The 24,926-nt window shown below is 35.4% G+C and overlaps 2 protein-coding genes across 27 annotated transcripts in view; one reads left to right on the forward strand and one right to left on the reverse strand.

Moving 5' to 3' along the window:
• Nucleotides 1–15,283, reverse strand: part of LOC117343130 (serine/threonine-protein kinase 17A-like) — a 28,115-nt gene extending 12,832 nt beyond the window's left edge. For all 26 annotated transcript variants that reach the window (XR_004535973.1, XR_004535977.1, XR_004535981.1 and 23 more), the window contains exons 1-3: nt 14,756–15,283; nt 1,011–1,223; nt 156–294 (exon numbers count right to left, since the gene is read on the reverse strand). Coding sequence is in view for 1 of the 26 variants with exons in the window: in XM_033905445.1 (XP_033761336.1) it covers nt 156–294; nt 1,011–1,223; nt 14,756–14,889 (486 nt within the window). In the remaining 25 variants the exon portion in view is untranslated. The remainder of the gene's footprint in view (nt 1–155; nt 295–1,010; nt 1,224–14,755) is intronic.
• Nucleotides 15,284–15,555: 272 nt separating this feature from the next.
• Nucleotides 15,556–24,768, forward strand: LOC117343879 (bifunctional coenzyme A synthase-like). Its single transcript, XM_033906426.1, has 9 exons — nt 15,556–15,628; nt 17,168–17,859; nt 18,516–18,730; nt 20,248–20,379; nt 21,654–21,780; nt 22,106–22,233; nt 22,480–22,561; nt 23,199–23,299; nt 24,131–24,768. The coding sequence occupies exons 2-9, from the start codon at nt 17,205–17,207 to the stop codon at nt 24,332–24,334; spliced, it is 1,644 nt and encodes a 547-aa protein (XP_033762317.1). The 5' UTR covers nt 15,556–15,628; nt 17,168–17,204; the 3' UTR covers nt 24,335–24,768.
• Nucleotides 24,769–24,926: the final 158 nt, after the last annotated feature.

Genomic DNA, 24,926 nt, shown 5'->3' on the forward strand with positions numbered 1-24,926 from the left:
GGTTGGAAAGTATGCAAAGTTCTGAATGTTACTTCAACAAATTTTAAAACTTTAAAACTTAAACTAATACTAAAGAGACTGATTGGCTGGATTAAACTCTTTCACAAACTGAGAGGTCTATTGACTTTCATTATGGGTGGAAGATTAAATATTACCTTTAGGTCAAGGTGGACAATATTTTTCTCATGTAGGTAGACAAGGCCCTCCAGGATTTGAACCATCATGCAAACGACATCCTTTTCACTAAAAGACTCCTCGATCACACATTCCGTGAACAGCTCTCCACCCGAACAACTGGGAAAAGGAAGACATTTCAAAATATATCTAGCTTTTAATTAGAGAGTAAACAATGTATGAGATATTGAAACAAGAAAATATTACATACATTCTGAGTAGACAAGTCAGGATGAGACACTAAAACCAAAATATGTTTTCAAATACATTGATTTTTATCCCTTGCTCAGTAGAAAGGGGATGTATTAAAATGAATAAACATAAATGCTGCAACATAATATTTTTTTTACAGCATCTGTAGCAACATTGTAGATACCAGTCTGATCTATGTCGGACTGGTGGTTACCCAGCTATGTGGTATTCTTGATTAACTGCAGGAAAAGACCACTTTCCTATCCCTCTACTCCTCCATCTTTGTTGAACAGGGATAAAGCACTAAACACATGTCCTCTGTAATGCTATTTACGTAATGAAAATATACATAAACGCAAAATACAAAGGCCATAGTAAATGTCAAATTCATTAAGGTCATATCAAGGTCAAATTGAAATGTAGTGAAGGTCAAGGTCATAGTTATTGATGTATCTAAGTCACAGTAAACTGGCGACAAAGAGTAACTCTAGGACTCGGTGAAGTACCATTATGATGGTGGATTACCAAATTCATTTAATACTATTTAGGTCATATTTAAATATCAAAGGTCATATTGAGGTGTCAAGGTCATATTAGTGAAGTAAATGTATCAATGTCAAGATAAACGTTCACAGTGAACTTACTACTCTGTGATCAGGATGAGTTCACTCTGAGTTTCAAACACTTCCTTGAGGTCGACTAATCTTGGATGTTCCAGTGCCATTTCCAACATGACAACCTCACGAAGGATTTCTTCGCGACAACTCTTGCCTCTACGTCGCTTGCGTATACACTTAGCAGCCACAACATCGCCATTTTCTTTGTTGACACAGCGCTTCACCACAGCAAACTTGCCCCTGAAACATTCAAATCCAGACAGATATGGTAATTGTCAATAACTGTCACCTTCATCTAAACATATATTATATAAAACTTGATTTGCAGTACATAGCTTTTACAAATAATAGTGCAAGAGAATGATACCTAATTGCTCAGTTAAAGTAATATTAACACTTAGACTTGATCGTCAAATTTGGTTATTTTTAGGGGTTATGAAGGATAGAGGCCATGGGCCATATGAATACACACACAAAAAAAAAAAAAAATGAAAAAATTAGAAGCCACAGGAAACCTGAAAATCTAATACACTGGTAGATTATATCAAACAAATTCAAAGTAAAGATTTCCCTACTCTTTTTTATAGGAAATATGGTAACCTAATGATGTTAATGTGTGACTTAACTATTCAACGTCATGATAACTGTCACGATTAATTTCATACACTTGTGTATACAGCAATTATCTTTTGTATAATAAATACATCTTTTACAGTGACTTGCTGTTAGCACAGATTAAAATTCCAAATTCTTCTACTATTATCATTCCAGGGCTTAACCCAAGTTTGATTGTAGGGAAATATATACCAGGGGCATCATATGTCGTCATTACGTGTTAAAGGCCCCACTACATTTTGTAGGTAGACTCACCTTCCCCTTTTCCAAAAGTTTTGTCAAAATGTATCTGACAGGAATGACACTGAATTTATTGACAATTTTCAATAAACAATAATACAACAGTGACCTTGGCCTTTGTCCACTGAAACACAAATGTTATTAAGGTATTCTTAGTCACGAATGTGCCTGACATTGATGTACACTGGTAAGTTTGATCTAAATATGTTAAGAATTAAAGCAGATAAGGTGATTGACACTGACAAAAGGATGGGTACGTGTTAACACGTCTTTCTCTATTATACCACTACAGTACATGACAACATCTTATAACAATAGAATTGAAAAATACAGAATATATTTCTTTTGTTGTTTGTTGGTCACAGTCCTTTAATAACAGATTTTTATCTGTTTTGCTACTATGATGACATAATCTACTCTTAGATTTGAATACTATATTGAATATTTGTATCAGTTAAGCAGACAGGTACACATGTATACAGGTGTACGTGGGACGTGGGGAAGTCGCATTCCTTACCTGTGACTCATATCTATAATTTCTGCATCATATTACAACATATGTACAGGTGATAGAGGGACAGCTCCAACACTTCAACACACCTTTATTACACAACAACAGATCATCTGTGTATAAAACAGTGCACCACATTTGGTGACCACATTTATCTCACGACAGACCCGGCTTTAACCTACGCCACAGAGGGAGGAACAAGTACAAAACCTACATCATTTAAATACAATTAAACACTGACTCATTATCACATTAATTAACGACTTCATGCAGTCTTTCTATTAATTCACCATGTAAATAAGTCATGCTTATGTTTGTTTGCTGGGTATATTGTCCAGTGTACTGTCATTTTGAGACAGAGTATTGGTGTAGTAGCTGGTGGCTACCTCATTGATGAATACATTAATTAACAAATTCAGCCTTCCTATTAATTCACCATGAACATAAGTAATAACTTTGCTTGTATGTTAGGTTTATTGTGCTGTGAACCATCATTTTGAGACAGAGCATTGTAATAGTAGCTGGTGGCTACCTCACTGAAAAACACATTAACAAATTCAGCCTTTTTACTAATTCACCATGTACATAAGAAATGTGTTGGTTTTCTTCTTCTTCTTCTTGGGTTTATTGTCCTGTGAACAGTCATGGTAAATTTGTTGTAGTAGCTGGTGGCTACCTGACTGATCAGTACTAGTGCATTTGGGGTAAAGTGCCTTGCCAAAGGTCACAGGATGGTCTAAAATCTCAGTTTGCATGAGAAACTACATATACCTCAGGAAGTAATGGAACACTCCTCTCAGATCTTTGTCTGAGGCTATATCATCTGATGCTCTAATGACTGAGCTATCATGCTACTACCACACCCCTAACAGTCCCTAATGATATTTTTGATACAAAATCCTTGAAATTCATTAAAATTTATTTTGAAGTGGAATATTGCAATTTCTATTTGTTGACATATTTTTGTGCCTCATAGTCTATAAATACTGTATGCATAGCTTAGAGAAAAATAAAGATCTACAAAATGCAACATTTTTGCAGCAGTATATCTTTTCAGAAATTTCTACAAAGTGGGTGCAGCTTTTCACAGAAATATATCTTTTTAGGATCATTCTTGTCATTGTAATTTTAGCTGTCACTGACAAACTAATTAACATAAAGAAATTGTAACAGTTTCATTTGTTATTGACTTGTTATACAATGTTGTCTTTGTACAATGTTGTCTCATGTCAAGTCAAATAATGTGTCAAGGTGTTGTTTTTTTTTTTTTTGGGGGGGGGGGGGGGGGGGGGGAGGTTCGTGTATGATAATGTATCACATGTGTAAATTCAGGAACTTTAAAAAAGAATTGTTAATGTTTTAACTGGTTTTTTAAATAGTAGATACTCCTATAGTCATCAGTCACTGGCTTTAGCTGACAAACATGTACATAAACAACAAACATAAACAATAGAAAGTCAACAACAAACAATAAACATTAGACAATGAAAAGACAATGAATAGGCAATGCACATATGAATAGCATAACAATACCATGGTAACTGTTGATATTAATTTCAGTCATCACAAAAAAAAAAACACAAACAGCAGAGTATATCTTCCATTGCTAATAATATGAACTGACTCACTGATTTACCAAATTAACAAATGTATTATTCAGTATAATGGGATTAAATTTTTACACAGTTAATCAGGAATGTATGTATGTAAATTTGTTTGCTCCCTTTTTTTTATCAATGTACAGTATATCCCTTATAATAATTGCATTATCTAAAGTTTGTATTCAGTTGTACAGACAGATTTTTATATCAATTTGTGGTTAAACATGGAGATTTTAGTACAGATTTTCTATGACATTCATTTATTTTGTGTGCCGTAAGTTTTTGCAGAACCACTCCCCCTGACATACAGGACACGAAGCAGAGTGAATCACCACCGTGTAATTTATGTCTTCGAAATATCGCCAGGGACCAACAGTTGGAGGCTAGTAAATCAGGCCAATAACACAGAAGTCAGTCAAATAACAAGAACACATGATCTTAACTTACTAGAGTTATACTCATGACAGCAGTATATAGTACACTTACCAAGTAAGGACAGTCTTACCAAAGTAAGGACAGTTATACTCATGATAGCAGTCTAGTACACTTACCAAAGTAAGGACAGTTATACTCATGATAGCAGTCTAGTACACTTACCAAAGTAAGGACAGTTATACTCAGCTATTAATATAAGCACTGTTACACATGTAAAAGCAATTTATGATCAGTCATATTTATGACAGTAATTGTTTACACTTGCAAAAGTAACTACTCAAACCTACGACAGTAATCAGTTACACCTTCAACAGTAATCTGAGTTGAAAAGTGAGTTACACTTACGACAGTAATCAGTTACACCTACGACAGTAATCAGTTACACCTACGACAGTAATCAGTTACACCTACGACAGTAATCAGTTACACCTACGACAGTAATCAGCTACACTTATGACAGTAATCAGTTACACCTACGACAGTATTCAGTTAACATTACACCTACGACAGTAACCAGTTACACCTACGACAGTAATCAGTTACACCTACGACAGTAATCAGTTACACCTACGACAGTAATCAGTTACATCTACGACAGTAATCAGCTACACTTATGACAGTAATAAGTTAAACCTACGACAGTATTCAGTTAACGTTACACCTACGACAGTAACCAGTTACACCTACGACAGTAATCAGTTACACCTATGAGAGTAATCAGTTACACCTACAACAGTAACCAGTTACACCTACGACAGTAATCAGTTACACCTATGAGAGTAATCAGTTACACTTACGACAGTAATCGGTTACACCTACGACAGTAACCAGTTACACCTACGACAGTAATCAGTTACACCTACGACAGTAATCAGTTACACCTTCAACAGTAATCAGTTACACCTACGACAGTAATCAGTTACACCTACGACAGTAATCAGTTACACCTACGACAGTAATCAGTTACACTTACGACAGTAATCAGTTACACCTACGACAGTAATCAGTTACACCTACGACAGTAATCAGTTTCACCTACGACATTAATCAGTTCCAATTACAACAGTAATTAATTCCACTTACGACAGTAATCAGTTACACTTACGACAGTTATCAGTTACACCTATGACAGTAATCGGTTACACCTACAACAGTAACCAGTTACACCTACAACAGTAATCAGTTACACCTACAACAGTAATCAGTTACACTTACGACAGTAACCAGTTACACCTACGACAGTAATCAGTTACACTTATGACAGTAACCAGTTATACCTACGACAGTAATCGGTTACACCTACAACAGTAATCAGTTACACCTACGACAGTAATCAGTTACACCTACGACAGTAACCAGTTACACCTACTAGTACTACAGTACAGTAATCAGTTACACCTACGACAGTAATCAGTTACACCTACAACAGTAATCAGTTACACCTACGACAGTAATCAGTTACACTTACGACAGTAATCAGTTACACCTTTGACAGTAACCAGTTACACCTACAACAGTAATCAGTTACACCTACGACAGTAATCAGATACACCTACGACAGTTATCAGTTACACCTACGACAGTAACCAGTTACACCTACGACAGTAATCAGTTACACCTACGACAGTAATCATTTACACCTACGACAGTAATCAGTTACACCTACGTTAGTAATCAGTTACACTTACGACAGTAATCAGTTACACCTACGACAGTAACCAGTTACACCTACGACAGTAATCAGTTACACCTATGACAGCAATCAGTTACACCTACGACAGTAACCAGTTACACTTATGACAGTAATCGGTTACACCTACGACAGTAATCAGTTACACCTATGACAGTAATCAGTTACACCTACGACAGTAACCAGTTACACCTATGACAATAATCAGTTACACTTACGGCAGTAATCAGTTACACCTACTACAGTAATCAGTTACACTAGTGCTTACGACAGTAACCAGTTACACATATGGCAGTAATCAGTTACACCTACGACAGTAATCAGTTACACCTACTACAGTAATCAGTTACACTTATATATAGACAGTAATCGGTGATGACTGTATAATCAGTTCCATCTTACACAGTAATTAAATACAATAAAGTATGATAGTTACCTCAACCTTTGATTATATGTTTTATACACTTCCAGGTATTTTTCTATGCTATCCCTATATTCACAATATTGATTTCCAGTGTCCAGCTTAGCTTGACCACAAGATTTATTTGGGAAACCCTGTTTCAAAGATAGCGCTGATTATATATCATGTGACCGTTTTGAAAACAAGGCAGTCATTTTGTAAACAGGAAAACCTTATGTATGGGGAAACACAGTATGTATATATGTACACCAGTTTTTCGACATCAGATTTAGTTATAACTCTTGCATGAATGGGTCCTATTTGCTGTGCATGGTGCAATTCCCTAGCGAAATCCTAGGGATTTCTTTTGCTCATTTGGCCATCTTTTCTTTTATAACTTGTTGTAACCCTTTTAAACAGCATGCAGCTGATTAATTTTGGAACACATTTAAAAAATGTTTACAGGTGTGTGCACTTATCATATATGGCGAAAAACATTTACACACCCAGACCTTTGATAAACAGCAAGAGATTTCCCTTCTATAATTATTAATTCACATTTTCGTGCACACATTTCAGTAAAATCAAATTGTCATTGTTCATTATAAGGTCATACACTTGATAGATATATGGAACAATAAAAAAAGTACAAAAAAAAAGTTTTATTGTGATGTCACTTAAGTTATGACAAGAATCAGTTACTATATATAGTAAGCTTCAAAAATAACAAAGTCATGATCACAACCAACGAAATTTTTGCAACAACAAAACTTTTAACTGATTCATGCTCCCGCAGTATTTACACTTACAACAGTTACAAATTCAATTACTTTCAAATGCTAATAACTTATTTATCATGGCCCAAGGGGGCTTACACATAAACTTGGACTTAAAGTCGGTGGTGAGTTTATTGCAGGACAATTAAATAACATGAGTTAGCATTTTAATCAACTGCAATAAACGTCGACATAGATGGGCTTATTACCAGGCATGGACTGTTTGTAACATAAATATTCCTTGATTTTATCATTTTGTCTCCCGGGAATAACAACTTTGTTAAGCAACTTTAATACAATTTTGAGAGGAAAATATTATTTGTTAAATTTTACTACATTATTTTTGGATTTGTTTGATTTTATCTCTACCTCAATAATATTTGTTAAGTTTTAATTATGCGTATAGGTCGTGTTGACCTTAATACAACTATTTATTATTGGCATGTGCGTCAAAATTTATCAGAAAGTTTACACAACACTGTTTGTGTGAAGTTGGGGAATGTCTGATAACACTGGAGAGATATCTGGTCACTCCCTCGGTCAGCTGGGCCCTATATATACCTATACAGGATCAGTCTGTATTGTCCAGTCCGTTTACACCCTAATCAGGTATTGGTCAATGCTGGACTTATCTAGCCATTGGCTTTACCTCATTACAGCCAGGTCAGACCACCACCGCACCAGTCCGCCACGGAAATATAAGGCCAATTTCAATATTGACTTGGGTTACTTTGTTGTCTCTGGGTGTTTCAGCTAACAATATGAAAACTTTAATTCTGTAGAATTTAACCTTCCCTTGTGGGTAAGCTCTTCTTTAGATAATACAAAGTCATATATCCTACAAATAGGTGATTAGGAACTGTTAATTCAATCGTATCCTGTATAATTCTACTTTACTATCATAATTCCAGTCAAATTCTTGGAGTTAAAAAATTAGAAAATTTACAGATTAGTTATAAATATAAATCATTTCGGTTAACATGCATTGGGAATCGGTTTGGAAATTCAATTGATCTATCACCATAATTTCCAACTTCGTTAGCCAAAGGTGTTCAATACAATACTCTAAGGAGAGTATCGTATTTAACACCGCACCCTTAGCTAGCGAAGTTGCATAATTTCTAACGCCACTAATGATTATTTACTGAAATGTGGAACAGAAAAATATTTAGTAGAGCAGTTTTATGATGATCAAATGTATTGAATATCTTATATTTCAAGCTAAATTCAGAAATACAGTTTTAAAGCATTTTATGGTAAAATGGAATTCATAATTTTTTTTCTCTTTTAATCACCGTTCACGACTGCTGTAATATGCCCAATCAAAATTGATCACAGAATTCTACCACGTTCGCTATGCAATGCCAGTTTTGATTGGTTTAAAACTGTATTATTTGCCAGTAATCCACTCTCGTGTCAATAATACATGCTCGTGAGTCACGGCTGTTACAATCTTTCCCCTCCAAAATTGTGCATTTGTAAACAAACATGACGTTGCCAAAACGTTTAAACGTCGGAGACGGTGTATTTTACAACGGAGAAATTTGCCAGATTGTTAATTTCGATCAACCCAGAGCAGACTTCGCTTAACAATATGTTGTAAGGTCAATTTCCACAGGCAACCTTTGGAGAGTATTTCTACATGTATTGCTGGCCGACATCCCCGAAAGTTCTCGTAACGTTACCGTCAACTGGCTTGGGATTGACGTCAGCTTTTGAATATACATTAGCATGCACGCCTTATCATTTCTTGTGAATTGTAACAGCCATATGCATGTAGCGACACATTTCCTCGGGGTTTCTTTGCCGTTTTTCTATTAGGAAGAGATAGATCTCAGAACTAAACAGTACATGGTAGAATAGAAATAATCAACTTTGACTAGTAAGTGTATTGTTGCAGGATAAACAACTTGGACTCGGATATTTTGCAATTTTTATTAATAACTCAGGCCTACGGCCCTCGTTATTAATCTAATTGCAAAATATCCTCGTTCTTGTAGTAGATCCTGCAACAATACACAAATCATCATTAATTATTTCTTAAATAAACCATGATCACTGTCATTATCTGAGGTAAAATGTTATTGATTAATTAGTTATTTTAGTTATTGATAAAATTAATTGATCAGAAAAAACAATGGAATCCAGTGAATTTAATAATAATGATCACCTTGCATCCTTGAAGTTAATTTTGTTTTTGTCAAGATCAAGTTTAAGGGTCATCTTAATTTACTAGTCTGATTTAATACATTTAACTATAACCACAGGGGCTTGATATGTTCCTATGACCCATGGATTATTTATAATAATAAGAGATATATGGTTGGACCCTGGGTTAATTTTTCATTCTGGGTCATCTGTCAAGCCCCTGTGAGTATACCAGTATTATGATATAAACCAATATTATTGCATGAGCATGTCATTTTTCCATAAAAGTACATGTACCACATGATATATATTTACATATATTTATATACATGTACATGTATATATAAAACAATAATAAGAACAAAACAAGAGTACCACAAAATGGAACACTATACATTTGTCCATTGCCAAGTACACAATCTTTTCATCAAATTGCAAAAAAATGGAAATGTAATATTATAAATAAGAACTGTCAAATCAAATTGCTGATAAAGAAAACACAATAAGATGTCATGACAAGATATCCCTGAGAATGTATATGCTCACTATAGTATGATTTGTGTTTGTTCAAACTTTTTCTATCTTTTCTGCTGAATTATCTGTCTTGTCAGCATGTATAAGCAAAATATGACAGCGCATTTTTGATGTATACTTACACTGACCATACCGGATGTATGTCTACACTGACCATACCTGATGTATGTCTACACTGACCATACTTGATGTATGTCTACACTGACCATACTTGACATAAGTCTACACTGACCATACTTGATGTATGTCTATACTGACCATACTTGGTGTATGTCTATACTGACCATACTTGATGTATGTCTATACTGACCATACTTGACATATGTCTACACTGACCATACTTGATGTATGTCTAAACTGACCATACTTGATATATGTCTACACTGACCATACTTGATGTATGTCTATACTGACCATACTTGATGTATGTCTACACTGACCATACTTGATATATGTCTACACTGACCATACTTGATGTATGTCTACACTGACCATACCTGATGTATGTCTAAACTGACCATACTTGATGTATGTCTAAACTGACCATACTTGATGTATGTCTAAACTGACCATACTTGATGTATGTCTAAACTGACCATACTTGATGTATGTCTACACTGACCATACCTGGTGTATGTCTAAACTGACCATACTTGATGTATGTCTAAACTAACCATACTTGATGTATGTCTACACTGACCATACCTGATGTATGTCTAAACTGACCATACTTGATGTATGTCTACACTGACCATACTTGGTGTATGTCTATACTGACCATACTTGATGTATGTCTATACTGACCATTATTGATGTATGTCTACACTGACCATACTTGGTGTATGTCTATACTGACCATACTTGATGTATGTCTACACTGATCACCATACTTGGTGTATGTCTACACTGACCATACCTGATATAGCTGTGTACATGTAGATATCATACATGTACATGTCTACACTGACCATACTTGATGTATGTCAGTTTGTCTACACTGACCATACTTGGTGTATGTCTATACTGACCATACTTGGTGTATGTCTACACATGTACACCATACCTGATATAGCTGTGTACATGTAGATATCATACATGTATGTCTACACTGACCATACCTGATATAGCTGTGTACATGTAGATATCATACATGTACATGTCTACACTGACCATACCTGATATAGCTCTGTACATGTAGATATCATACATGTCTACACTGACCAAACAAAGTTACACATAGACAGACATTCATTGCTTTCACTGGAGCATGAACTATGAAAATAAATTCCTATGTTTGTAAATGTGGATGTCTATTTTCTATAGCTAAGGCATACAGCCGCATAGTTGAGGAACAATTTCAATTAATGGATCAGATAGTTATCAATGGAGATACTAAAGGCATGTTGTTAAAAAGTATGTATTGTTATAACAGGAATTCTATTGTATAGACAGTGTTAGTAAATGCACAGAAGAAAAAATGTGCTTCAGGACAAGATCTCCCTGTAGGGTTTTCAATGACATGATCCTTCGGAGAATGTTTTTGACTCGATCATAAGACTGCACTCTTATGTTTGTAAGGTTATTTCTATTTGACATGACCCTTTAGACTTGTGATTTGACTTCTGATAATGCTATCTTTAAGAATTAACCAAGATAACACTGTTCCAAAATAACTATTCACTTTAGGTGTACTAAAAGTTGAGTATTTTTTATCATAAAAAGTAAAAGTGAAAGACACATCCGCAGTAAACAGGAAGTTTTACCAATTTAATAATCATGGAACAAATCTCCAATATATACTACTTTCCAGTTATATTACAATGTGAAAACCTATATATCTTATATTATTCAGTAGCATGCCTAAAACTAGCTATCTATATACCAGTAGGGTAGGGGTGTGTGGGAGTGAGGGGTGGGGGGGTAAACTTTTTGATACCATTAAAGAAATATAATGGTCATGGGTGCTCTAAATTTCCACAAGAAAAACATGAGTTCTGGACTCAAATATCCAAGTCCCAAAAATCATTATTTATTTACAACCGTGGTGATTCATTTCCATTTGTCAATGAACAATTAAAACTTGGACAATAGTCAGCCACTCAAGGCATTGATTCAGAATGTAGATATTTTCTTATGTATGTACATCCAACACCTACTTAATACTGATAAAACTGCTACACATGGATTTACTTCAGTAAAATTACAATCAAATCCACTCAACCAAAAAAGTGTGGAAATTTTTCTGGCAATGAATACCTAATTTGATATATGGTATGTTACAATTCTACTATAAAGAAACCTTATACATAAGTTTCTGTATGATAGGTCAGCCTTTTTCCTATGAGGGTCATTTCTGAGAGGTGGCAGTCCTCCAAAGTGCTGACACTTGATACTGTGAACATCATCTACTAAATCATTATGTCCTATACAATGAGATATGTTTGATACCTGATACATGTCAGTCAATAAGACTACACTAGTTAAAACAATACCTTTGATTCTGTGATCCTAAACTTGATTAATTAACAAACTTGGAAGCATATTCCTATATATCCCCATAATATGTGTATATGGTCAGTCAGCCCTAAGATTTAACTAGCCTACATTATATGCCTCTAATATTGATGGCTTCCGTAATAAAATCCTAACAACTTCCCAGTTTCATGTTATGCATATATACACTTTTCAAATTTCCAAAACTAAATTGCTGAGAACATCAAGTTTAAATCCACTGAGGTTGTTTAAAAAGTGTTGTATTCACTGATCCAAAACACATACCCCTACTGAACCACTGTATGAGGGGAAAGCTCACAATGGTTGTGTAAATATTCCATGAATGTTCACACTTAATCACTCAATATCACTATTGCATGTACAGTTCCACTTGAAGTATTATCATTCTATTGAGTGGAAGAGTATACATGCAATGATTATATTGTGATAAAAAGGTGTGCATTTCAAAAGCTAAGTACACCTGAAAAGTTTTATAAAATTATAGCCACTTATGATTATCTCCCCTTACGCAATTAATATGTGATAACCAGGTCTGACTGACTGACAAAAGTAATGCATACATGTATACATACATACACTTATACTTTTATAGTCATAAGCAGGGCATAGCACAAAACTATGATACATGTATTGTATAGAGATGTAGTATACAAAAAACACTTACAGGATATAAGTATTTACACATCTATCGTTTGATGCTGTGCATTGAAAGCTATCTAGTGTGTACATGTGTTGATCCTGAATTAATATGTTACATTACACACAACTAAATGTTATCAAACATGTTCTCATTCATTTCTTACCAATTGTTAATAAACCCATGCCCTGGTCATGATCATAAGCCTATTACAGTTCAGCAAAGATGCAAACAAATCAGATCACTACTATCATTTCATGCAATAATATAAGTTCACTCCCAAGTATTTTTTGTACGATTTTTTCATAAGAATCTCAGCAACATTTCCAAAATTTTGATGAGTCCTAATGCTAAGAAATACACTGGGGATCGACTCAAATTTGAGGAATAAGTACCACAGTAAAATTATGACTCAAATATCTGAGTCTCAAAAATTACTGACTTCCTACTTCGATGAAAGCCCTGATCTACCATACACATTTATACACCCCTTGAGGTATAAGTGCATATTTCCATTTCTGTTTATGATCCATCAATTTATCAATCATTGATTTCTTTTGAAATTGTGTATAAACAATTTTGAATTTGACGGTGATTCCAAACACTATAAATACTACATTAGGATGCTAGGAGTATATTTATCCACACAAACACAGAACTTTTAGACACTGTTGCTGGTAAATTCTGTGATATAGGATTATCTGATATACTCATACAGAAAAAAAACTGTTTAATATGGCCTAAAATTTAGAATAAGTACTTCAAATAACAGATTTATATATGTACACCATGTATTCAGTATGCATATCCTGGACACAGTCATACTTGAAAAAAAAGATAATGGCCTATAGCATTTTATTTTTAGAATATGTACTTTAAATTCAAATACCAGAGGTAAACAGTATGCATATCGATAAAATAAATTTATATTCTTTCATCCAAAATTTACTCTTATATTGTCCCAAATGGCCGCTCATCTGTCATTATATTAGAAGTCTTCCTATTTTTCCGCTACTGTATATACATGTACTACAGTACAGAGAATGCCTCAAATGATTTACTCTATGGCTGTCAATGTATGGCTACTACACTGTAATAAATACATGTATAGGGAAATTCATAATATAGAAAATATAGTATAAAGTTCATAGTGTCTATTAGATAAAGAACTAGGTTTATAGTATCCTATCTCAAGGAAGAGTAAATAAACTTGTTTTTATTTTAGGGTGCTCTTCTATTTGAACATTGACCTTGGCATTGCCAACATGATGATATCTAATCAATAGATTGTTTATATTAGTGTTTCTTTTTTAAGAGATAGTCAGATAGATGGGTTATAATGTCAGTTTTCCATGTTTTTCTCCCGGGCACTGACATGTGTATCTCAATATCTTTATTTAATCTGTTATCATTGAAAAGAACTGAATACATTGTACAACTCTAATTAATGTAGTAAAACAGGACATGCAAAATGAAGGACACATTTCAATGACAAGTTATATTGGTGGATCTGGGGAAGAGGATGTTGGAGGGGAGGAGGGGGGCAGGGGTCTATAGGGGTTCATAACATTAAGCGAAGGTTTGATTTTCAGCACATCAAAGTTGAACACTCAACCCTACTTGACAGCCTGGACCCACCTCTGCAACACATTGTACAAGATCTATGCTCACCTGCCAATTTCTCCCTGGACGTCATACTTGTCTGCGAGGGCACCACTTACGATGGAGGTGTTAGGCTGGTATTTACAATCTTTTTGGAATCCGTCTACACTATTGTGATAATGGACACTGTGTAGTCCATTCATTCTGATGCTATAATTCCAATGTCTTCATCCGAAACTACACACAATATACTAATCTATCGCAGTTGTCAACATCATAACAGTATTCATCATTTTCACAAACAGGTCGTTGTCACAATTGTTCATGGATTCTTTGAATTCCAAAGAATATTGTCGCAATGACTTGGAATTCCTGAAAGTGTTCAACCTAAATACACGTTTTGCCCCAGTTGTTAAGGTCACCTTGTTCGAACATAGCCACTTCGATGGCTTCCTGTTTCAGGTTGTAATCATGTCCAGCTCCTGAGTGTCTAGACCGTGCGATCGGAAAGTGCACTTACTTTTCCTTTGACGTATGTTACACACACTGTGTATTCCAGGGTGACTGTCGTTCAAAAGCGGAAATGGGCACACTTCCACAAAGGTCGTCTCATAACGAGACTCTACAAAATAACGTACAAAACGGACACGGTTGTGAATAAAATATCCGGAATTTACTTCCTATAAATACGTTTTTGTCATTACATTATTTTTACTGGAGAGACTTAAGAAATATATTTGCGTGTACATGTTATCATAAGTGTTATAAAACTTTCTCACTACACAATAACGATATTAAACTAATCGTAAAGTTTAATAATGTCTTTCTTTTTCTTCCTCACCGGTCGGTTGACATTTTATAATCGCCCTGATCTACATGTGCACTTTGGCCAGTATGTTTACATTTTGACCTGCGGTGTGCCTCAGGCTGAGGACTTGAGTGGTAGGTCTAATGGTTTAAGTCGATAATACATATATGTAAAGTCTGTGTTAGCATCTTATAAAGTCATAAAATAATCATATGCAAGACATAAGAAAAGAATATGTACATCGATTTGGAACAGAGTGATGACATGCCATATCTGTAGTTTGTACAGGCCTAATAATGTATTGTAGAAATCTAGTTATTACACGCAAGCAGTTCGACTATATTTTTCGTATAAACACCAATTTCTCATTAATTTTATTAGTTTTCTTTTGCTTTGTCGATGACATTGGGTGTTTGGTTAAGCCCTGACAAACTGTCATGCTTCTCATTGCTATTCACTGATGAGGGTAATACATTTATTAGAAATAAGGGAATATTTATCAGTAATAAATAATATTTTTTCCTAATGTACAAAAATATTTCCTGGTGACATAGCTAAAACAGTTTGTAAAAAACCTCCATAAATTTGCATCTAACAGAGACAAATGACACAGGAAATATTTATGTTGAATTTATATAAAAAAAACATGAGGGACATTTTTATTTGAAGATAAAATCCAGATGATTTTCTTTAAATATAAAAATTATATATAATCTAACCCACAATTGGATGCCACTCTATGCAAAGGGGCTAAGAGAAGCATGACCTGAATAAGTATGAATGTAACAGGAGAGGAGAAAATGTAGCGGCCAGACCCGGATTCGAACCCGGGACCTCCGAACACTAGCCGGATGCTCTACCAGTTGAGCTACCTGGTCACCGATGATCGACCCAGTCCAGTCCCGCTACATGAACGCATAAATTAATGTCACTCAATAACGATATTTCATGCTAACAATGTCTTCAGTTATACCAAAAATATATTTCACAAATGGGGCTTATATTTTGATATGTACTTTTCAAGAGTGCGCAGCAAGTTCCACAAATGAAATACATTTGTATATTTTGTATTACTGAAGATACTGTTAGATATTCTGGTTATTACATTTTTATAGCAAAATATGCGGGTCAGCTTTTAATTTTCCCCATTGTCATTTGTAAGGAGTGTTTTGATTGTTAAAAGTGATATTTTAAACTAGTGAAAAATATCATAAAATATCACTTTTATAGAATGAATAATTTTTGATATTTCACTGGTAAATATGTAATAAAACCTTGTCCCTGTAAGTATGATGTACATCTTTAGTATATAGGCCTTCTTATGTATAAATTGTGATAATCATAATTTAGTGTAATTGTGTTTTGTTTTATGAGAGCCTGATGTTACTCTGTCCTCACTATAATAGTGAACACTATGTTTAGTACGGACCTCCATATTTACTTATTATAATCCAATGTTATGTTTTGTTTTAGGCGAGCCAGCTGTGACCCTGTCCCCGAAGTGTACAACATGTTTAGTACGGACCTCTGTATTTACCAATTATAATCAAGTGTTTCGTTTCAGGAAAGCCAGATGACATCCCTAGCCTGTCCCTAACTATGATAGAGTACAGTATATTTAGTACGGACCTCCATATTTACTAATTATAATCCAGTGTTGTGTTTTATTTCAGGCGAGCCAGCTGTGACCCTGTCCCCGAAGTGTACAACATGTTTAGTACAGGCCTTCTGATATTGACTCGCCCCCTCCCTGTACTGAGGGACAGCATCTCACCTCTGTTGACTGATGTGGCAAAGATTGTCAGCAACACTCTCTACGTTCATATACAGCCCAACACACCTCGCGACAATAAGGTGTTTGCAGTTTCACAAACTCCGTATACCCACGAACTTAGGACATTGATCACTCAGTTGTATACCTCTAGTGCTTCTGTCTGCAATCATCTGGATGTCAACATCTTGTTAGGTCATATTTCCAACAAGAGTTATTTCCCTTGGGATGTCAGTTATAGGATAAAACCTGGCTGTGATGTTATCCTGTTTGATGATGACTACTGGCTTAATGGCAAAGAGGACACAGCCAGGACCAGTTTACTGGACCACATTTCCAAAAAATTCCAGCCTGATTGTCACCGAATGCCTTCTATCGATGTAGTCAATATATGTGAAAGAAAAAGTGAAGAATTATCGTCCCAAACAAATGGTCAGAGTGAGACGTCGTCCCTTATTTCCAGTTTTGCTAACACAGTTCTGGGTGGTACATTTGATCACATACACGCTGGTCACAAGATCCTACTTGGTGAGGGATGTTTGCTTGCAGACAAACAGTTAACTGTTGGGGTCACCAATGGAGATATGAATAACAGTAAGTCAATGTTATTAAAATTGTATGGTTCACAATTGATAGGAAGATCTTCAGTCTGTGTCAGAGTCTCCTTTGTGTGGTGAGCGTGAATAACCATTGGTAACATCATGGTTAAGTTAGAAATCAAAACACACTGTTTCTAATTTAAAAACGATAAAGCATGAACTACAAATACATTTTGTTGCTTTATAGAAAAGATGTACCGGTATCCTGATTCTGAAGTTGATATTGAAGTTTGAAATGCTATGTACTTAAAAAATATTTTTTTTACTGAGGAATAATCAAAGACTTTTTGTCTCACTATCAAACCACCACTAATCCGGTTGTCCTACTAACAATCACCACTAATCCTGTTGTCCTACTAAACACTGACAACCATCAATAATCCTGTTGTCCCACTAAACACTAACAACCACCACTAATCCTGTTGTCCCACTAAACACTGATAACCATCAATAATCCTGTTGTCCCACTAAACACTAACAACCACTAATCCTGTTGTCCCAGTAAACACTGATAACCATCAATAATCCTGTTGTCCCACTAAACACTAACAACCACTAATTCAGTTCACAGTCACTACTAATCTTGTTTTCCCACTACATACTAGGATTGACATCAGATGAATCTATTAATATGCTATTTTTTAATTCCAGAAAAGACTCTGTCGGAGCTGATTCAGCCAGTGCAGTCAAGACTGGAGTCTGTTAAATCTTTTATACAGAATGTTCGCCCAAACATCAGTTCAAATGTGGTTCCTATCTACGACGCGTTTGGTCCGACAATCACAAACAATGATCTACAGTGTATCATCCTCAGTCAGGAAACCAGGAAAGGGGGACAGATGGTCAATGATGAACGTCAAAAAAAGGTAAGGAGGACAAATGGTCAATGATGAACGCCAAAAAAGGGTAAGAAAGGGGGACAGATGGTCAATGATGAATGAATGCCAAAAAAAAGGTAAGAAATGGGGACAAATGGTCAATGATGAACGCCAAAAAAAGGTAAGAAAGGGGGACAGATGGTCAATGATGAACGCCAAAAAAAGGTAAGAAATGGGGGCAAATGGTCAATGATGAACGCCAAAAAAAGGTAAGAAAGGGGGACAGATGGTCAATGATGAATGAATGCCAAAAAAAAGGTAAAAAATGGGGACAAATGGTCAATGAAGAACGCCAAAAAAAGGTAAAAAATGGGGACAAATGGTCAATGATGAACGCCAAAAAAAGGTAATAAAGGGGGACAGATGGTCAATGATGAACGCCAAAAAAAGGTAAGAAAGGGGGACAGATGGTCAATGATGAATGAATGCCAAAAAAAAGGTAAAAAATGGGGACAAATGGTCAATGATGAACGCCAAAAAAAGGTAAAAAATGGGGACAAATGGTCAATGATGAACGCCAAAAAAAGGTAAGAAAGGGGGACAGATGGTCAATGATGAACGCCAAAAAAAGGTAAGAAATGGGGACAAATGGTCAATGATGAACGCCAAAAAAGGTAATAAAGGGGGACAGATGGTCAATGATGAACGCCAAAAAAAGGTAATAAAGGAGGACAGATGGTCAATGATGAACGCCAAAAAAGGTAATAAAGGGGGACAGATGGTCAATGATGAATGCCAAAAAAAGGTAAGGAGAACAAATGGTCAATGATGAACGCCAAAAAAAGTTAATAAAGGGGGACAGATGGTCAATTATGAATGCCAAAAAAAGGTAAGAAATGGGGACAGATGGTCAATGATGAATGCCAAAAAAAGGTAATAAAGGGGGACAGATGGTCAATGATGAATGAATGCCAAAAAAAGGTAATAAAGGGGGACAGATGGTCAATGATGAACGCCAAAAAAAGGTAATAAAGGGGGACAGATGGTCAATGATGAATGCCAAAAAAAGGTAATAAAGGGGGACAGATAGTCAACGATGAACGCCAAAAAATTAAGAAGGGGGGGATAGATGGTCAATGATGAACGCCAAAAAGTTAAGAAGGGGGGATAGATGGTCAATGATGAACGCCAAAAAAGATTCGAAGGGGGGACAGATGGTCAATGATGGCCATTAAAGTTAGAAAGGGAGGAGGGGGCAGATATTAACAATTAACAATTAATGCTGAAACAAGGTTTTTGAGTAATCTCAATTACAGTTCAAATTATCATACTGTGTCACTTTCAAAGTTGTCTTTATGCATTTGTCACGAGCTAAGAGCAAGTTGAGGCGTTGTACTCAAGTAAGATGTCTGATATCCTTCATAGCTCTAATTGTATACAATTTTGAATGCTGTACATTGATGTTTAATGAATCATTTAACTTCAAACATCACAGTAATCATATTGTAGAAAATATTGACAAAAATATTAGACAATTGATTATATATCAACATTTTCATTGGTAGGGTTTTCCACTCATGGAAGAATTTGTCATAGAGCTTGTGGAAGATCAACATCATAGTGAATATGAAGAAAACAAAATCAGCTCGTCATCTTTCCGCAAACGATTGCTGGGGACTGTAATAAACACTCCACAGGTAGGTCATATTGGAGAAGGTATGTTACACTAGCACTGGAATCTACACCTTTAATCTTTTATACAGTTGTGACTTAGGTATATATACCCCCATTAAGGTGGTCACACACACTTCAACCAAAATTTTGATATCATTTAATTTTCTTTAGATTTTGTCAACTTAAATAAGTGTATACTCACCACTCACTAGCGATTTTGTTTTAAGTTTTGACCACCAATTATGGAGATATTGTTTCTCAAATCAACACTCCTTGGCATAAAAAAAAAAATCTTCAAAATGATAAGTTATATATTGAAAAAAATTTCCTCTGAATCAAAATATGTTTTATATATCACTATACTTTTCTTTTAAATGAGAGGTTGGGACTTATTTTAGTTCATATAGCTCTTTTCTCCAAAGTAAAGATGTTATTTATCTCCCACCGATTGGTCTCTGTGTCCATCCGTTTGTCTATCTATCTGATTAGGGTAGCATTTTAGTTGGTTAGAACAGTGGTCAAGCAGACTGAAGTTCCTAAATAACTGTTAATTTCTAACTTTTTGATAATTAAAATTTTTATTATTTTTTGATCAACTTTCTTGAAAATAATTCTGATGAAGTTTCGTTAGTGTGCACAGTAACTTAAATAGCTATAGGGGTATTGTACATATCTATGGTATTTAAGGTAGCATTGCTTTGAGGTGAGGGTCACCTTTATGAATAGAAACTAAATTTTACAGAAAAGAGATTTCAATTTTGATGTGAGGTATAGTATTTTGAGGGAGAACCTTGTCATCAAGTAGGAGGTGTGGTGTAGTTTGAGTGAGAGCCTTGTTAAGTAGGAGGTGTGGTGTTGTTTGAGCGAGACCTTTGTTAAGTAGGAGGTGTGGTGTTGTTTGAGCGAGACCTTTGTTAAGTAGGAGTTGTGGTGTTGTTTGAGCGAGACCCTTGTTAAGTAGGAGTTGTGGTGTTGTTTGAGCGAGACCCTTGTTAAGTAGGAGGTGTGGTGTTGTTTGAGCGAGACCCTTGTTAAGTAGGAGTTGTGGTGTTGTTTGAGCGAGACCCTTGTTAAGTAGGAGTTGTGGTGTTGTTTGAGCGAGACCCTTGTTAAGTAGGAGTTGTGGTGTTGTTTGAGCGAGACCCTTGTTAAGTAGGAGGTGTGGTATTGTTTGAGCGAGACCCTTGTCAAGTAGCAGGTTTGGGGTGGTAAACCTTGCTCAGTTTGGTATTTGTAGACCAATGTCTGACTGTCTTTGATTACAGTGTAACTCACTGGTACTGTATTATATTTGTAGAAGAAAGAAGGATTGATGTCAGTACCCTTTGTAATAGGACTGACTGGAGGTATAGCTAGTGGAAAGTCAGCTGTGTGTAAACGACTGGAAGGACTGGGAGCTGTCAGTATCGACTGTGATAAACTAGGTAAGTCATCTATTGCTATTACCCTCAGTAAAATTTAAATTATTCTCTCATTGATTTCCATCCTCAATGCTGCAGGGGTTCACTTTTGCTCTCAGCACCTCTGTAAAATGTTGAGGCAAAATCAAAAGTTTGAATACCGCCATCACACAGATAAATAAACAGACTAGCTTGATCCATTAATGTACATAGAGAGGTGTACTTTTTATGTACAGTACCGGTATATATATATAAATATCACTGTATCAAAGGTGTACAGGGCATGATAATTAATGTGTATTACATCATTAATACTAATATTCCATAAAAAAATTTGATGTTTATCCAGGCCACCAGGTGTACAAAAATGGCCTACCGTGTTACGACAGACTGGTCGAGGAGTTTGGGTCATCCATAGTTGGTGAGGACAAGGAAATCAATCGGCCAGCACTGGGTCGTATTGTATTTAGTGACCCAGTAAGTATTGGAAGTTTGAAATTACCAAAATCATTATGTAACTTTCCATCAAAATTTGTCACTAAGGAACTGTTTTTAAGAATTCAATAAGTACACAGTTTTATGTACTGGTACTAAATGTTGTTATTTGCGTGGGGGTTAAATTTCTTGTGAAGGTTCCACGAAATTTAGTATCAATCTGATTAGACCTGACATCACAAATGTCTGTCTTAAAAGTCATTATGGAATTAATTTCTCTCCTTGTAGGAAAAGCTGAAGATGTTGAATTCAATTGTCTGGCCAGCAATTTCTAAGCTAGCAGAGGAGAAGATACAGCAATTCAGGCTTGGTATGTCTTAACTAACCTCTCTGTAACAACCACTATCACTATACATAATAACCTCTCTATAACAACCAGAAATGACCTCTCTATAACAACCACTACCACTATAACAATTATAATGACCTCTCTATAACAACCACTACCACTATAACAATTATAATGACCTTTCTATAACAACCACTATCACTATATCAAATTTAGCACTCCTGCCTGACAACCTGGGTTTTCTCTGGTGGCTCCAGTTTTTCCCCACAGTAAAACCCCTCACTTGCTTCCATCTGGGCAAACAAGAGTGATTATTTGAGTTGTTATAGCTTATTTCGCATTATTGTAAAATAAATTTAGTTAACATTTTACAGGAAAATAAATAGTTAATTTCAGTGATAAAATGTGGTGCCTTGCAAAATGATGTTTATCGTGTTCAAATAATTTTGGCCATGACTAAATTTGAACATTCTCTGTTTTTGAGTCCACTTGGATAAACAATGCTTCAGAAGATTTAGTCCAGATAACATGTAATCAACCCATTCATGTACGAATAAAGTGTTTTGTAAGGAAATGCTGGCAAAAGATGGAAGGATGACGGATGCCATTAGGAGATTGTTATAAATGACAATATCATTGACTGTATTGTATCTTTCAGACGGAAGACAAGTGGTGGTTTTAGAAGCTGCCCTTCTTTTAGATGCTGGCTGGGACAGTCTTGTGCATGAAGTATGGACGTTAATCATTCCAAGGCAGGAGGTAGGTCTGTGTATAGAATGAATGAAACAACAGGGTACTGTCACACTACAAGGCTGTCTGTCACAGAAAGGCTCCGACTCTGTGACTTAAAAACCCTGGATCACTTCAAATGAATGTAGCACTAGGCTTAAAATTTGTTATCACAATTCCTCTGAAAGTATGCTCAAGGGTGGACAAGTTACTCATAGTTCGTAGAAGTGCAACAGCACTCTCGTTTGCTAAGAACAGGAATTTAAACTTCAGGATCAAAGTTTGTTTGATAAGGTCTTATTTAATACATCTGTATCTTCTTTATGGAAACATTTCATAAGATCAGTATGAAAAAGTACTCAAATCAGTGACCCAACTTTTCATTGAACGTGATAGCTCAGTCGTTCAGAACACCTGAAACGTAGCCTCAGGTGAAAATGTTCTCGACACTCACTACCCATGGCAGTTTGTGTTTCTCAGAAAGCTGAGAAATGGGCCAATCTGTGCTGTTCAGGTTGTGTTCTTAGGCAAGAACTTTACCCTAATTGCTCATTGGATGACATTTAATGAGCTTCCCATATATTGTTCACTGAGGTAGTCACTAACTACTACAAGGAGGCCCAACCTCAAAATGACCCAGGCTGTTTACGGGGAGATAAACCCAGCAAATTAAAAAAACTTTCTATTGATGTAGCTCAAAAGTTTTCTTGGAAATTATTTTTTACATTCCTTCCAGAAAACCATCTAATTGTAATAAAACAGCCATTTTAATAACAAAAACAAATGATCCTTCACATGGTGTTTTAGTTGATACATTTGAAGGAACAACATAATAGTTCATTAAACTTTTTCAACTTTCAGGCAATCAAAAGAATGGTGGAGAGAAACAAGTTTTCAGAAGAAGAGGCTTGTAAGAGATTGGACAGCCAAATGACCAATCAGGAACGAGTTAACAGATCACATGTAGTGTTGTGTACCCAATGGGAGTATGAGTACACTCAAAAACAAGTGGAGAAAGCATGGTCACTGCTGAGTGATCGGCGAACAGTTCAAAACAAACTTTGACGACAAATACTTCTGAGCAATCAACAGGCTATTAACAACGAACTTTGACTATAAAAACTTCTGAGCAATCAATAAACCGTTCAAAGAAACTTTGAACTAAAATTAATTTAAACATTCAATGGACTGTTCACATGTTTTTGATTACCGGTACCAAAATCCTCTGAGCGATCTATGTACCATTTAGAATAAAGAAACAGGTTTCTAACACATCTGCAGAGGAACTACATGTATATATATATTTCATACTTATTTTCATGCAAATTGAAGACGCAATAGAGAGTTGTCCCCTTACATCCTGATTGCTGATATTCGATGTATGCAGATTTATATTTAACTAAAGATCTCATGTTAGATTAAATATATATTTATACAGTTATATCAATCTTGTTTTACCTGGTATTTTAAAAGAAATTTTAATAAAAAATGATAAGAAATATGTTTATTTAGTAATATATACAATAAATACAATGAAATTGGCCAAGACTTGCATAGCTACACTCCTGTTCCCTCATTAGTCAATAATCCATGGTTACTTGTACCATTCAGGGTAGGGGGCCGCGGTGGCAGAGTGGTTAAGGTGTCCCGACACTTT

This window comes from Pecten maximus, chromosome 15, assembly GCF_902652985.1.
Source record: "Pecten maximus chromosome 15, xPecMax1.1, whole genome shotgun sequence".
Classification (NCBI taxonomy): Eukaryota; Metazoa; Mollusca; class Bivalvia; order Pectinida; family Pectinidae; genus Pecten; species Pecten maximus.